Below are 15,802 nucleotides of genomic sequence, written 5' to 3'. Positions count from 1 at the left end.
CTTAATTAGTCTTGAGTTTGTGGTTCCCTTCTAGCACTCTCCCACTGCTCCCTGGCCCTCCTGTATCACACAGCATTGTGGATGGCTCAGCTGAGTGGAACATCTTTTTCACTTCGGAGATGGCATTCTTAGGGGTCTTGTTTGATGTTGCCAGGGCACTGGCCCTGCAGCGCTCCATCATCTGGCATTAATAGGGTGCTGCAGTGGACCCCAACCTTTCTTGTTGGGAGCCTCCCTTTGGGGTGGATTGTCAGATGGGTGACCCTCATGGCCTCTCCTGATAGTCATTGTCTTCTCTCCTTTTCTAATGAATGCCTCCCTCTTTTTTCCTCCTTTTCCATTTCCATGTATTTCCCCCTTCTCAATCCTTTCGCCCCCACCCCTGCCATAGGGCTTGCTGCTGATGCTTCCTCCTTAGTTCTGCAGTTTCATATCTGAATTTGTTCAGAACTCCTGGCTGGATACCATCTGGCCCTGGGGACTTATTACTGTTCTCAATTTACCAGTTTGTTCCCAAACCTCCTTTATTGACACCTCAGTCTGGGACAGTTTCTCATATTTGTCACCTGAAAAGAAGGGCTTGGGTGAGGGAATCCCTGTCACATCCTCTGCAGTGAAGACTGACTCAACAAATTCATTTAGCTTCTCCGCAACGGCCTGGTCTGTCTTAAGTGCTCCTTTAGCATCTCGATCATCCCATGGCCCTGCTGACTGTTTGGCAGGCTTCCAGCTTCTGATATACTTAAACTAGTTACTCTTTAAATTATTTTTTGGCTTGCCTAATTATACTTTTACACTTGACTTGCCAGAATTGATGCTCCTTTCTATTTTTCCTCAGTAGGGTCTCACTTCCAATTTTTAAAGGATGTCTTTTTGTCTTTAACATACACACTCTCCAAAACCGATCCCTGATTATCCAAGATCCTGGGACATGCCTTGAGTCCACGTTCCTTTCCATCCTACAGCCAGGCCTGAATTTGTGTCCTGCTATTCCTTTTATTTCCGTGCATCATGTTTCTTTTATCACAGAACGTTTGGCTTCTCTTTCTAGATGGTAGAGAGAAGGCTGCTTCCCCTTTCAGAAACCACTAGTGTCAGGTAGGGTGATCAGATGTCCCGATTTTATAGGGACAGTCCCAATATTTGGGGCTTTGTCTTATACACGCACCTATTTCTCTCTTCTTCTTCTTCTTCTCTCTCCCCCCCTCCCCCTGTCCTGATTTTTCACAGTTGCTATCTGGTCACCCTAAATCAGGCCAGGAGAAAGAGAAACGGACATCTCTCAACATCTATGTGTCTCCCCCAGATTAGAGGGGAGAGTCTGCAATTAACTCAGAGGTACCTGAAATCCTTGAGATTGTTTCTGGCTACAATGTAAAGCTTTCCTGTGCCCTTCTGCCTTAACACTCTTGTTGCCTTCTCTCCTGCAGTGGCTCTATTGTGAACATCTCAGATCCTTCATAGATCATCCCTGTAATGAAAATAATTACCTGTGAATCATGTAGGTCTCTTATCGTTTTGTTAGGAGGTTAAAAACCCTGCTACAATTTAATAAATTTTGCAACGAGTACATTATAGAAGGTAATTAAATACTTCAACCATCCTTCTGCTTCTTTTTTTCCCCTTCGCCCTATCATAGCGGGATTTAATTGAGGCCAGCTGAAAGTTAGCTGAAATCAATCGTAGATGATAAAGCAGAGGTTTTAATTTAACTCTGGGACCATAGCTGTAATTGCTTATGTGTTCAATTAATAAAGAACTGATGGAGGGAGGGATGCTCGTTTGTATAATATGATTTACTGATGAGAAAATGCATTTATGAAAATAAGAGTACTTTGCACTCCCAGGGCCAAATCCTGGTTTGGTGTAAATCAGTATAGCTGCATTGAAGTCGTTGGAGCTACGCCGCTTAATGCCCCAGCTGAGGGTCTGGCCCCTAGAATACCCTTCATCGGTTCAGAGTATCTCACCATCCCTGCAAGGTAGGGAAGTATTACTTTACTGGCTGAGACAGGGACTTGCTCAAGGCAACGTAGCATGAACCCAGCATTCCGGACTCCCAGCTTTGGGCCCTCGCTAGGGTTGCCCACTTTCTAATTGTTGAAAACCCAACACCCTTGCCATGCCCCTTCCCTGCCTCTTCCCTGGGGCCCCGCCCTCCACTCACTCCATACCCCCTCCCTCTGTCGCTCACTCTCCCCCACCCTCACTCACTTGCTCATTTTCACTGGGCTGGGGCAGAGGGTTGGGGTGTGGGAGGGGGTGAGGGCTGTGGCTGGGTGGGGTGACTCAGGGGTGGGGCTAGAAATGAGGGGTTCAGGGTGTGGGGGGGGCCCTGATCTGGGGCAGGGGGTTAGGAGGTGAGGGGTGCGGGCTCTGGGTGGCACTTGCCGGCCTTCCTGGGAGCCTCCTGAGGTATGTCCCCCTGTCCTCCATGCACCGCCCCGAAGCTCCCATTGGCTGGGGTTTCCGGCCAGTGGGAGCTGCGGAGCTGGCACTTGGGGCAGAGCTCCCGTGGCTGCCCCTACTCCTAGGAGCTGGAGGGACATGTTGCTGCCTCCGGGAGCCGCTTGGAGCTGGGTGGGGAGCCTGTCAGCCCCATGCCAACCGGACTTCGAACAGCCTGGTCAATGATGATGACCAGAGCCACCGGGTCCCTTTTCAACCCAGCCTTCTGGTTGTAAACCGGGCACCCGGTAACCCTAGCCCTCAAAGTCCCCAGTCCCACAGAGGGACCTATATGGACAGACCCTCAGCCATGTGTGAAGTTCTGTTGCCTTCAGCGGCATTCCACAGGAGTATGAAGGTCCATCCGTCCAGTGTTTTCCCCAGGAATTGAAATTATGGGGCGTGTTCAAATTTACAGGGGGGAGGATCAGGGCCGATGAGGGGTGAGACCATGAGGGTGAAGGTGGGCTGTATGGCACCATAGTAAAAACTGAAATGTTTCATGACCATTTTATTAGATTTTAAAATCATCACACAAATTAAAGTTGGCTACTCAAGCCTTCTATGAAGCACTACATCTACGTCCTTCTTGGTTTCTTGTTATAATTTTGCACAACTCTGTTAATGAACTTCTTGAATGCAATGCAGTCATCTTTGGTGACTTCTCGTGTGTCCGATACTTCCATTCCTTCAAATGATATGCTCATTAGTTCATTCACATGATCAGGCAGAAGGCGACTTCTTTCAGAACACAAAATTCTAGTCAATGATGAAAAAGAACGCTCGACTGTAGCTGTTGTGACTGGGAGTAGCAAGAGATGAATCCCTACTTCTTTCAGCCCAGGAAACAGAGCACAAAGATCGGGTCGAGCCACTAGCGATGATAAAAAATGAAGTTGAAGTCAAATCTTCATTCATTCGTCGGATGATTTTCCACTCTGTGTTCAAATTCTCTGTTCTGCCTGAGCATATGACAGCCCCATTGCTGGTAGTGACTCACTCCACTCAACTGTCGGTGTTTTATAAGACAGAGATCTGTAAAAGCTACGTAGAGGTTGAGTAGAATCTAGAAGTCGCTGCTGTCGATTTTTAAGAATCAAGTCTGTAATTTTTCAGTTGCCTTAACAAACACTTCTTGTCCTCTTCCCTTAAGGATTCAATATAAATGCCTTCATTAGTCAACTTCTGGACTGAAGTCTCTGCTTCTTCCAGTACTTTTTCAGTGGATAGCTCGCTGATTGATCCAAAATGTAGCTTCTATTGCTGGACAAAGATCTACTGCTGGTGTAGTAGATGCCTGGATGACATTAAAAAGAAAAGGAGTACTTGTGGCACCTTAGAGACTAACCAATTTATTTGAGCATGAGCTTTCGTGAGCTACAGCTCACTTCATCGGATGCATACCGTGGAAACTGCAGCAGACTTTATATATACACAGAGAATATGAAACAATACCTCCTCCCACCCCACTGTCCTGCTGGTAATAGCTTATCTAAAGTGATCATCAGGTGGGCCATTTCCAGCACAAATCCAGGTTTTCTCACCCTCCACCCCCCCACACAAATTCACTCTCCTGCTGGTGATAGCCCATCCAAAGTGACAACTCTTTACACAATGTGCATGATAATCAAGTTGGGCTATTTCCTGCACAAATCCAGGTTTTCTCACATCCCCCCCACCCCCATACACACACAAACTCACTCTCCTGATGGTTATAGCTCATCCAAACTGACCACTCTCCAAGTTTAAATCCAAGTTAAACCAGAACATCTGGGGGGGGGGGGGGTAGGAAAAAACAAGAGGAAACAGGCTACCTTGCATAAAATTAAAAAAGCTTTTAAAATTAAAAAGCTTTTAAAATGTCTTTTGAAGAGTCTGCAGCTCGTACTAGCGCTAGTTGGAGTAGATGGCCTCTGGAGCGTGTGTAGGAAAGACTAGGGTTATACTTTTCTCTGAGCAAAGCTTGTCTTCCACCAGGTCTTCCAGAGAAGTTTGCAGCTCCATCAGATGCACAAGCAGCCATCTGTTTAGGGTCCAATTGACAAGCATTTAACTTTTCTAAGATGTGGGTTGTCACAGATGCAGCCAATCTGTTTTCTATAACTTGAACATCTAGAAATGCATGTACTGGCCTACCACTGACATCAAGATAACGTACACAATGACTTAATGACCATTTCCACTGGTGCATTCATCAGCCATGGATGCAAATTTTTTGAATGTGGTGAGAGAGTTCTTCACTTTTTTCAGCTGTTGAGTCTTTCACTGTTGCACCACATGCGTCTAGCCAGTCAGTTGAGTTTCTTGCAGAAAGATAGCGAGCATTTGCTGGTCTTGTTCGGAACCAGCGTTCAACTTCAGGATGAACAAGAGACGATGCCCTTAACATTGGCCTCCAGTTTGTAGTGTGTGGCATCTCTTGCCTAAATAGAAAGTACGATGCCACAGCCATGTTTGTTTGCATGAACTGTGTTGTGTCTCCAAGATTCTTAACAGCCTCATTAAAACTCACCGGTGGTGTCCTTGGTCAGCGGACACTCAGAGTTCAGAGGTGCTTTCATATGAGTTCACCTCCCCAGTGCGGGGCAAGAAGGCGCCTTGCTCGTTTCTCCTGCTGCTCACTGTTCGCTCTGGCCACTGTTGTTTGTTGTGCCACCGTTCACTCCATCGCTCTGTTGCCAATGGCCCTGCACCGTCACCTTCTGCTGCCACCTGCCCCTGTGGCCTCTGCGAGTTGGTCTCTTGAGGTTCCACCCAGCTCTCAGTGCAGGAACCTCACTGCTAGTGCAGACTGGACCGTCTCTTCCACAGAAACCCACCATAGTAGAAACCCACCTGCTGTCCCACAGCAGGTCTAAGTGCTTAGACCTGATTGTCAGTGATTTCAGCTGTAGGGGTCACTTAACACAACAAAAGGCTCCCTATGGAGCCTAATCAGCTCTGTCTTTAAACAGTGGAGAGAGGCAGGTCAAACAGTACTTGGGAGTCAGGCAGACCATCAAGCAAAACACCTGTCCCCACCCTCTCTCTTGTTGCCCTCAATCAGCAGAAGCTAAGTACAGTTCTACTGCCCTTTACTCCTACAATAAGAATAACAACATTTCATTACATTCAAGTAATTTGTAACCCAACATTCAAGCCCTGCATTCAAGTAATTTGTAACCCAACCCCAGCCAAAATCTATCACTTGGGCAACACAGCTCTGATTGCTGGATACCTCGGTAGATTAGGTGTGACTGTAAATTCAATCTGGTTCTGAAGCCTTTCCCCCCAGCTCATCACTAGCTGCCAGGGAGAGCTCATTTAGACTTTGCTTACAAATCATTATTTGAAATTATTAGGTTGGCCAACATCACCAAAATGAATGCACTCATGGTCATAAAAACAGCTGTATAAGGAAGCCAGTCTGTGTTCTTACTTTTCAAATGTTTTATACTTTTTCAGATACACGTATTTTATCATTCACTTTATATGCTTTTAAAGTGTGTGTATTAATGTTTCTATTTCAATTCAGATTTCCAAACAATCACTAAATTGGCAACACTGCATGTAACTAGTTCACAAAACTGGGGGGGTGGTTGGGGAAATTCGTGGGGGGGAAGGGTAAAAACCCCCATAGGGGGGTGTAGGGAAATCCCTGCATCCGTCCTGGTCACTGTGGGTTAGGGAAGCTCTTTGCTCAGGTGGTGCTCCAGAGGAAGGGATGGGCAGGAGCTGTGAAATTGACAATGAAGCCAGGCAGCTAGAGCCCAGCTCACCCCTGCTCCTCCGGAGAGCTGGGAGGCTGGACCTACTCCCAGCTGGGTCTAGAAGGCCAAGCAGCTTCCTGGCCCCACCCCCTGGGAATATTGGCTATCTTGGGGGGGGGGGGGGGGGGGCTGAAGCCGGGACAGCTGGACCCCACACTCCAAGGGTGAGAAGCCCTGGGCAGCTTTCCCCCTGCTCCCGCCGGGGAATGGGGAGCCAAGGTCAGGGGGCAGCCTGCTGGGAGCTCAGGAGCCTGTGGAGCAGCTGGGCTCCCAGCAGGGAGCTGCCAGGAGAGCTCTCAGACTGGGCTCTCGGCTCCCCACACTGCCCCCTTAGGCTGGTGGAAGTCCTCTTGTTGAGGACACACACCACAACCGAAGGGAGGAAGTGTGGATGTGCACCACTGCAGTAGTTACTGTGGGCACTGTCATTCAACCTAATATATGTTGATTTAGATTTCTAGTGTAGACATACCCTTAGATGACCAACCACAAAGAGCAAAGAAACAGCTCTAGGACAGCCCATACTCTGAAAACTATCTACACCATTACTTGATGGTTGCTTCTAAATCATGATTGTGCTGGAAGAAGCTGTATACTGGTCTGTGAGCTGGAAGTACGGAGGGCAAGGGCCCGGTCCAATTCTCCTAGAAGTCCAGGGGAGTCTTCCTCTGAATCATGCCACAAATCCATAATAAATACTATTGGTAACGACTGTTTCCACCCCACTTGAGTGAAGCGTGTGGCAAGTTAGCGTTGCACAGGAAGTGGCATGTAAATGTAACCTTCAGGAGTAGCGTGTAATTAAAATACACCTCAACCTGATATATTAAAATGGGATATGAAAGCAAACCAAGGTACTCACTGCTTATTGAAAGTATGTTTAGTGAGGGATTGGTTGGCATACTGAATAAACCGCTGGGATCGCAGCTGGGTTCTGGCTTGCAGCCCTAGATGATAAGTCTGGTGGTCTGGCCTTACGTCCGTGATGGACAGCCTTTTGGCAGCAGAGAATCGCTACTGGTTACCGTTTGTGCGTGGGAGTCTCTCAAACCGTTCGTCATTAGCAGGCCTGCCTCTGCAGTTGCACTTGCCAGAGCAGAGTGAGTGGCTCCCAGCCTTCTTCCTTTCCAAAAGCTAAAGTCGGAGGAAGCCTGACATCTGCTCCCCAGACTGAATGTCTTTCTCGGAGAGATGCTGTAGCTCAACCAGATATGAATCTGGCTGGAGGCAGGAATGACAGGGGAGGTTCTGTGGCCTGTTATGCAGGAGGTCAGACTGGATGACCTCTCACGGTTCAGGCAACTGCATCTATATTCCCCCTCCGTGGTCCAGCAAGAGCACCCACTCTAGGCTTGTCACCTTGCCTGGGCAGAGACCCATGCCTGTCTCCCTCCTGAGCAGGGATTTTCTAGGCTGCACGGTTCCCTCCCTGCACTGCCATATCCCCAGCAAGTCAGACTGCCTAAATAGGCCAGTGTCTGTTCTCTTCTAAGGCTGTGCACCGCTGTAACTGCCAGCCATTATAAGTTACCTCACAACCCTTATAAGCAAGGACATTCATTCTTAAGGGGAAAGTATTGCAGAGAAAACATATAAAGAACCATCAAAGTTCTTATACGCATGCTAAAAGCTTACCATGGGGCCGCATTAGGCAAAAGTCCTTCCAACCCTTCCCAGGAAGGATTTGGGGTCTCCTGTCTGCTGGCTCAGAACAAAGGCCCCAAATCAGTTTAAACTCTCAGGCTGTTTATTCAAAAGTTTCTTCTTTGTCTGTTGGTCTCTGGAGAATCCAGTTTGAACCAATAGAGCCTCTCCATGTGGTGGTACCTCTCTGGAGGTATTACAACCAGAATGAATTTGCCTAATCGTCCCTCACTGTTCTTCATTCCTGGAGGGCTGTGGTCACACTCCCCCCTGGAATTACATACAGTCCCTGGCCCACAATGATACATACACCTAATACAGTAAGATCTCCCAAAGATACAGCCATTTCCTGCACTATCTGTCTCAAGTCCCTTTTGAGTCTTTAAATCTATGGATCAATTCAGTGCCAGCGCAGGGACTGGGAGGGGAGGGAGCATATGTTCCTGCTCTCAGGAAAGCTGGCTCGGCCCTTGATACAGGTTTTAGAGCCACCTGGCTGCAGTGTCCTCTAAGGAGTGCGGCACTGCCAGGGAATAGCCAGGAAGTCCACCACTTTCATATTCTCTTCCACCTGGCTCCTCCCCCTGGACTCCTCAGTCTTTCTCTCAGTCTGTGTGGGCAAGAAGCACTTTTTCCTCACTCCCCTGCCACAATTCAGGGGATTCCTTATTCTCCTTCTCCCAGCCCTCCTCCCTGTTGGCTCCAGGGGAGCTGCAGCTCTGAGCAGTGCCTGGCCCTTAGTTTGTCACTGGCTCGTTGCCCCTCGGTCTGCTAGGCCTGGTCCCTGATCCTCTGGTCTCGATCCTGCAACCAGACTTTCTTGGTTGCAGGCAGGGGTCTTCTCATACGGATCCAGCTGCAGGATTAGATACATAACCAACTCCATAGTCTTCCCCACCCAGGAGAGAAATTTTACACTGCTCATTCTAACCGTTCCTCCAACACCCCCAACTTGTTTGCATCAGAGAGGAAGTCAGTGGTTTGGGCCTGATTCTGCGCTTCCTGACATCACTACTAGTCCAGTGTAACACCAGAGACTTCAGTAGAATAACCACTCCGGAGTTACACTAAGACAAGTAAGAAGAGAATGAGACCCTTTGTGTTTCAGGGGCTGATTGAAAGCCCGTCAAAGTGAGTGGAAGGCTTTCCGTTGGTTTGATGGGCAATTAATCGGGCCAGCTGTGTGTGTGTCTGCATTTTGCTGCGTCAGTGCATGACACAAACACTGTGAACTTGATGGCTGGTTTGGCAATGACTTACCCTCCCCAGCCATATCAGCCATCAAGGTGCTAAGGAACTTGTGTTTGATTTTCTTTACAGGCAGGGCTCCCACTATCCTCTCTCAGAAGGGGAAATACAAAAGAGGTCTTTTTTATTTGTAATCATGCTATTCTTGCCAGCAAGTTAAAGAAGTATGGGCTGGATGAATGGACTGTAAGGTGGATAGAAAGTTGGCTAGATCGTCAGGCTCAACGGGTAGTGATCAATGGCTCGATGTCTAGTTGGCTGCTGGTATCAAGTGGAATGTCCCAGGGGCTGGTCCTGGGGCCAGTTTTGTTCAACATCTTCATTAATGATCTGGATGATTGGATGGATTGCACCCTCAGCAAGTTCATGGATGACACAAAGCTGGGGGAGAGGTAGATATGCTGGAGGGTAGGGATAGGGTCCAGAGTGACCTAGACAAATTAGAGAATTGGGCCAAAAGAAATCTGATGAGGTTTAACGAGGACAAGTGCAGAGTCCTGCACTTAGGACAGAAGAATCCCATGCACCGCTAGAGGCTGGGGACCGACTGGCTAAGCAGCGGTTCTGCAGAGAAGGACTTGGGGATTAGAGTGGAAGAGAAGCCGGATATGATTCAGCCGTGCGTCCTTGTTGCCAAGAAGGCCAGCATCATATTGGGCTGTATTAGTAGGAGCATTGCCCGCAGATCAAGGGAAATGATTATTCGGCACTGGTGAGGCCACATCCGGAGTACTGCGTCCAGTTTTGGGGCCCCCCACTACAGAAGGGATGTGGACAAATTGGAGAGTGCCCAGCGGAGGGCAACGAAAATGATTAGAGAGCTGGGGCACATGATTTATGAGGATAGGCTGAGAGAACTGGGCTTATTTAATCTGCAGAAGAGAAGAATGGGGGAGATTTGATAGCAGCCTTCAACTACGTGAAGTGGGGTTCCAGAGAGGATGGAGCTCGGCTGTTCTCCGTGGTGGCAGATGATAGAACAAGGAGCAATGGTCTCAAGTTGCAGTGGGGAGGGCTAGGTTGGATATTAGGAAACACTATTTCACTAGGAGGGTGGTGAAGCACTGGAATGGGTTACCTAGGGAGGTGGTGGAATCTCCTTCCTTAGAGGTTTTTAAGACCTGGCTTGTCAAAGCCCTGGCTGGGATGATTTAGTTGGGGTTGGTCCTGCTTTGAGCAGGGGAGTGGACTAGATGACCTTCTGAGGTCTCTTCTAACCCTAATCTTCTATGATTTGAACAGTAGTTAAATTGGTTTCTAAGAGGTTGACAGCTGGCTTTTTGTTAAGATAGAGATACAGTCACAAGGATGTGATGCCTTATTAATAAACTATGAGTTGCCGATTAGGCTTCATCTTCCCATTCTTGTTTGGAAATCATTAACTGTCTCTAACAGACTTGTATTCCCAGCTGCCCAGAGACTGTGTGTGTGCTGGATTGAATGTATCTTGGAAGAATAATCAACTGGTGCAAATGCGTGCGTTCGTTTGTTCGTTCTCTCTCTCTGAGTGAAACCCCTCATGCCTGTGCAAAACTAGTTACTTATTGATCTTGTTTGATTATTGTGAGTGGAGGGGAGAAGAAGCTGCTTCCTTAGCTGAGTTAAAGAGTTGACCCTGTGGTACTTGCTTAGGGGCTAGGGAAATGAAGTCCGTAGGAGTTCTGCCTGGGTAAATGAAGTGCAGGAGTGGGCTGCAAATGGTAGAAAGCAAATAACTCTCATGCTGACTGGTTATAATTAGAGCCCTGTGCAGATACAAAATTTGTGTCCACATCTGATCTGCAAACACGGTTCGCGGATATCCACCTCTGCGCGTGCGGCTATCCACGGATATCCGCAGACTTGCAGGGCTCTCGTTATATCCCTGCGGTAACTGATGCTCCTCTCTCTTTGGTTGTAATGCTCCTCCATACTCCTCTGTTCAGAGAGTAACATCTGGCCTTCCCCCTTATGAATCCTTGTTTGTTTCTGTTCTGTCTTCTCACCCTGCAGATACGCTGTCAGTGCCTCGCTGGTCCCCACAGATTCCCCGCCGTGATCTAGGAAACTCAATCAAACACAGGTACGGTATCGCTGAGAAGTGCCACACGAATCTGTCCTGGGAATTCACACTTGAACACAAGGATCCTGTTGTGGCAGGCAACAGCCTTTCTATTCTGTAATACGTCCTATCCTATTCTCTGCAGCCCCTTGGCCCCCATTATGTGGGTCAGAGGCGTGCCCCTGGTATGTGTGTGTGAGAGAGAGCCTCACACCTGACACAGCAATTTATTTGCATTTGATTTTGACCCATGAACGAACTTCAAGACTGACCGCTGTGAAGGCTGAAAGCTGAGATCCAGAAAACGTGTGTAGCACATAGGAAGTCCAGTCATAGACTGAGAGCCCAGTGTGCTAGGTTCTGTACAAACATACTGAAAGACAGCCCCTGCCCCAAGCAATTGACACCAAGCAGAAAAGCTAACTCTCCCTAGGTAGCGCCATTCCAAAGAACACAGGGAAAGCAAGAGTAAGTCAGAGGTGTAGCTGAAAAGCATGTGGTGGGAGGGGAGGGATTCAGAGTACTTTCCTATAGCAATCCAGCTTCAAGTCCTAACCATCTAGAATATTTTTCAGAGTGGCAGCCGTGTTCGTCTGTATCAGCAAAAAAACCGAGGAGTCCTTGTGGCACCTTAGAGACTAACAGATTTATTTGGGCATAAGGTTTCGTGGGCTAAAACTCACTTCATCATCAGATGCATGCAGTGGAAAATACAGTAGGAAGATAGATATACACAGAGAACATGAAGAAATGGGTGTTGCCATACCAACTGTAACAAGACTAATCAATTAAGGTGCACTATTATCAGCAGGAGAAAAAAAACTTTTGCAGTGATAATCAGGGTGGCTCATTTCAAACAGTCGACAAGAAGGTGTGAGTAACAGTAGGGGGGAAATTAACATGGGGAAATAGTTTTTACTTTGTGTAATGACCCATCCACTCCCAGTCTTTATTCAAGCCTAATTTAATGGTGTCCCCTACTGTTACTCACACCTTCTTGACAACTGTTTGAAATGGGCCACCTTGATTTTCACTACAAAAAATTTTTTTCTCCTGCTGATAATAGCACACCTTAATTGATTAGTCTCGTTACAGTTGGTATGGCAATACCCATTTCTCCATGTTCTCTGTGTATATCTATCTTCCTACTGGTTTTTTTCACTCCATGCATCCGATGAAGTGGGTTTTAGCCCACGAAAGCGTATGCCCAAATAAATTTGTTAGTCTCTAAGGTGCCACAAGTCCTCCTCATCTAGAATATTGTATTTCCAGATGGAGTGAAGGGGGAAAGGCATGAGCCCGCCCAGGAGACAAACATCTCTCGCTGGCAGCAGATTTGCCAAGGCAGCTACAGTATCTAATCTGTTTGCGTCACTGCTTCACATGCAGAAGAGAAGCTGTTCATGCTAGAAGCCACTGGCACTGTTTGGGGTTTCACACCAGCCCTGAATGGGAATCTCATTGCTGGGAACTTGCAGTCAGAGATCTCTCCCCTCCCAGCCTTACTGAGTAGGTAGCTGCGGGAGTTTTACATTTTGCTTTAGCACCCGGAGGCCCATGACATGTTCATGCCAGCCTGACTGCTTGGAGAGAGGCAGGTTGGTCAGAGACCCTGTCACACATCTCCTCTAAAATTGTGCCCGCCTGCCAGACCTCCGTGCTCCTTCCTCGAGTCCCATGGCAGCAGTAAGTGGCGGGCTGCCATAACGGAAATGCCCAGCAATCTATTAAGGTAGTAGGGATGATGAAGCAAAGAGAAAACTCGTCAGCTTCATCACCCTCTCCCTAAACGTCATGGAGCTAGATCATCAGCTCCTGCAAATCGGCATTACTCACGTGACGTCACAGCGGCACCACTGTCCCCAGGCTCTAAGGCAGGGATGAGGAAAAACCATCTGGTGGTCATAATGCCCTAGCTCACGCAAGCTTGCTGGTCAGGGGTTTGATGGGGTGAAACATGGAGCCCATTCAAGATGAATCTGTTCAACCACATTACTCAGACTGCACTAAACTCCCAGTTGCCAGCATGAAAGGGCATAAATGGGGCCACCCCAATGCTCTCTATCTCCAAACCAGAGAGAAAACTAGTCGCAGAGGGCAGAACACTTCTGAGCTGCTCTCAGGGTGTGTAATTTACTGAGTTAAAACCTCTGACCCGGGCCAGGCCAGGAGCAATAAGACCCATCGTTTCTCTTTCTCCAGCACAGAGCTGATGGGCAGGGGAGGAGGGGGTGCGGAGGGATCCCCTTCTACTTCCAACATGTAGGCACAGCATTCTAGGGGCAAATTTCACTTCCATTTCAGCTGAGATGTAGTTTAGATAAGGCTTGAGCTGAGGTTGATAGAGATTGTCCGTGATCTGTGGCCTGCCACCCTGGAGTAAACTCCACACAAGCTGTTTGCTGCTTTTGTAGCTAGCATGAGAAAAAGGAATGGAAACTGCCCCACACTGGGGTGGGGTGACGTGCAGGAGCCCAGTTCAGCTGCAGGAAAGGAACGTGGCACTAGGCTGTGGCTCGAGATGGGGGGGGTTTCCAAATCGGAGCTTCTGCCCATCCTCATCCTGCAGCGAGACCAACTCCTTTCCAGACCTCCTCGAGGGTGCTCACAGTTGTGTGTTTTACCTATCCAGTCGTTGTGAGTTATTTGTGTACCGTGGGACCCCAGCAGTGATCGGAGCCCCCTTGGCAGGCAGATGTTCCCCGCCCCAAAGAGCTTCCAATCCAGCTAGACCAGGCAAAGGGGCGAGGCCAGGGAGCTTTTTAATACCCATTTTGCAGATGGGGACTGAGACACACACATGAAGGGACTAGTTGGATCGCACAGGGAGTCCATGAGCTGGGAGCTGAAGCCTCTTCTGAGTGCAGAGCCTTTGTGTTTTAAATTTTCATTCTATTTTTATTAACCTGTTTAAAACCCTGGAAAATTATATGAAACATTTTGTTTGACTTGAAACAGTCGTGCCGTGTCTCTCCCCCTGCCCTGCGACAATATTTTGGTAGGGCCACTGAACTGAAAACTCTGTTCCTGTCAGTCATCCTGGCTTTCACTCGTCTGAGCACCCTGCCTGGCCTGTACCTTTGGAGGGAGGGTGCTGCTAAATCCCAGCTGCTCGGCATGGTCCCATGTGTGCTTAGGATGAGCTTCTAGTGGGTTGACAAAGATCAAGATGAGCCCCGTCTGATTAACACGGACTGACAAATTGACTGATGTGGCTGTGGCTAAGGGCAGATTAACATGAAAGAGGATCTAGTTTGTAATTGTCAATCTCCTTCAAATTTCCCAGTTCCTTCTCCTTACTCCTTTGCTGAAGTCAATGTCTGTCAAATGCCATTTCCGCCCTCGTTCAGCTGGGTGGCAAGGCCCGAGCTCTAGGGTCTGTCTGCACCGCAGTAAGACACCAACGCGGATGAATTTCAGAACCTGGGTCTGCAGATTTCGGCTTACGAGGCTGACGCTGCGGCACTAAAAATAGCCCTGAAGATGTTCTTGCTCGGGCTCTGAAACCTGGCCTGGGGGTAGGTCTCGGAGCTGGAGATCCAGGCCAAGCGGGAACGTCTACCCTGCTACTTCTTGCACCAGGGCTGCTGCGGGAAACTCACTGCTCTGGTTTTTGTTTTGGCTTGACTGATCACTGTAACAGACTTAAACGCTGGTGCTGTGTGGAGGGGGCTAAAGCATAGAGGGTAGCGATGCTTATAAAGCATTTCTCCACCCAGGGTAGGGCACAGCAACCTTCTTTGTTCTTAACACTTATCTGATGTTTTCCTCTGCAGATTTTCCACCAAGTATTGGATGTCTCAGACATGCACCGTCTGTGGGAAAGGAATGTTGTTTGGATTAAAATGTAAAAACTGCAAGTACGTCATGGTTTCTAAGCTGGCTTTGTTGTTGCTTAATGTTGCAAAAGGAATGACTGGGCCGTCATCTCCTGAGCGCTCTGGGTGTGTTTTTTCTGAATGGGGCTCAGACGTCCCCAGGCCTGCCATTGTCTCCCCTCTCATCTGCATGAAAATTCTTTCCATGACTTTGAGATAAGCAAAACGCCCCTAATGGCTGAAGTCCTGAGTTCATCCACCAATTCCCCCATGCCCTGCCTGTGCAAATCAATATCACTGCTCCGAGGTCGGGGGAGAAGTTAGTTCAGGTCCCCAGTCCATTCAGCTCTCTCCTGAGCCTGCTGCTCAGAGTGGCTAAGTGTGAGGATGATTTTCAGGAGCTAAGGCACCTGTCCATTACATGCTGACCTGAGACAGCAAGGGCAGTTCCCACTGAGCACCAAATGCCTCGTCTGCTCTGGCTGCATTTGCCTCACTCACAAGTTGCCTTTCTTTGCAGTTTGGAAGGTCAGGATTCCCCCCTCACCCCCGGCGCGGATCTCCCCAGCTGGTTGCTGCAGCACCTGGCTGACACAGGGCCCAGCTGGTGCCTCTGTTGTAGCAGACTGCCATGCGGGGCAGGGCAGGATTCTGTAGGCCTAGCTGCTGTTTAAACCCCATTGTGTGGTGCATTTTACGTTAGCTTTTCCATTTGATAACGAAGAATGTCCTGCCCCTTCAATGGCTAAACAAATCCAAAAGGGCTTCCTTTGCCCATGCCGGGTGAAGGTGCAAGGTGCTGTGTGTTTCAGCCGAAACCACTGCAAAAGCCTAAAATGTGGCTCACTTCAGCC

The 15,802-nt window shown here is 48.5% G+C and overlaps 1 protein-coding gene across 4 annotated transcripts in view; it reads left to right on the top strand.

The window, feature by feature from the left end:
* KSR2 (kinase suppressor of ras 2) overlaps nt 1-15,802 on the top strand; it is a 283,471-nt gene that overhangs the window by 141,556 nt on the left and 126,113 nt on the right. For 3 of the 4 annotated variants that reach the window (XM_073312609.1, XM_073312612.1, XM_073312610.1), the window contains 2 exons: nt 11,082-11,151; nt 14,907-14,990. In XM_073312609.1, coding sequence (XP_073168710.1) covers nt 11,082-11,151; nt 14,907-14,990 — 154 coding nt within the window. The remainder of the gene's footprint in view (nt 1-11,081; nt 11,152-14,906; nt 14,991-15,802) is intronic. The other variant, XM_073312611.1, reaches the window with a different exon arrangement.

Source organism: Lepidochelys kempii, chromosome 15, assembly GCF_965140265.1.
Source record: "Lepidochelys kempii isolate rLepKem1 chromosome 15, rLepKem1.hap2, whole genome shotgun sequence".
Taxonomy (NCBI): Eukaryota; Metazoa; Chordata; order Testudines; family Cheloniidae; genus Lepidochelys; species Lepidochelys kempii.
The sequence above is the reverse complement of the archived record's forward strand: the minus strand, read 5'-3'. Positions and strand labels throughout refer to the sequence as shown.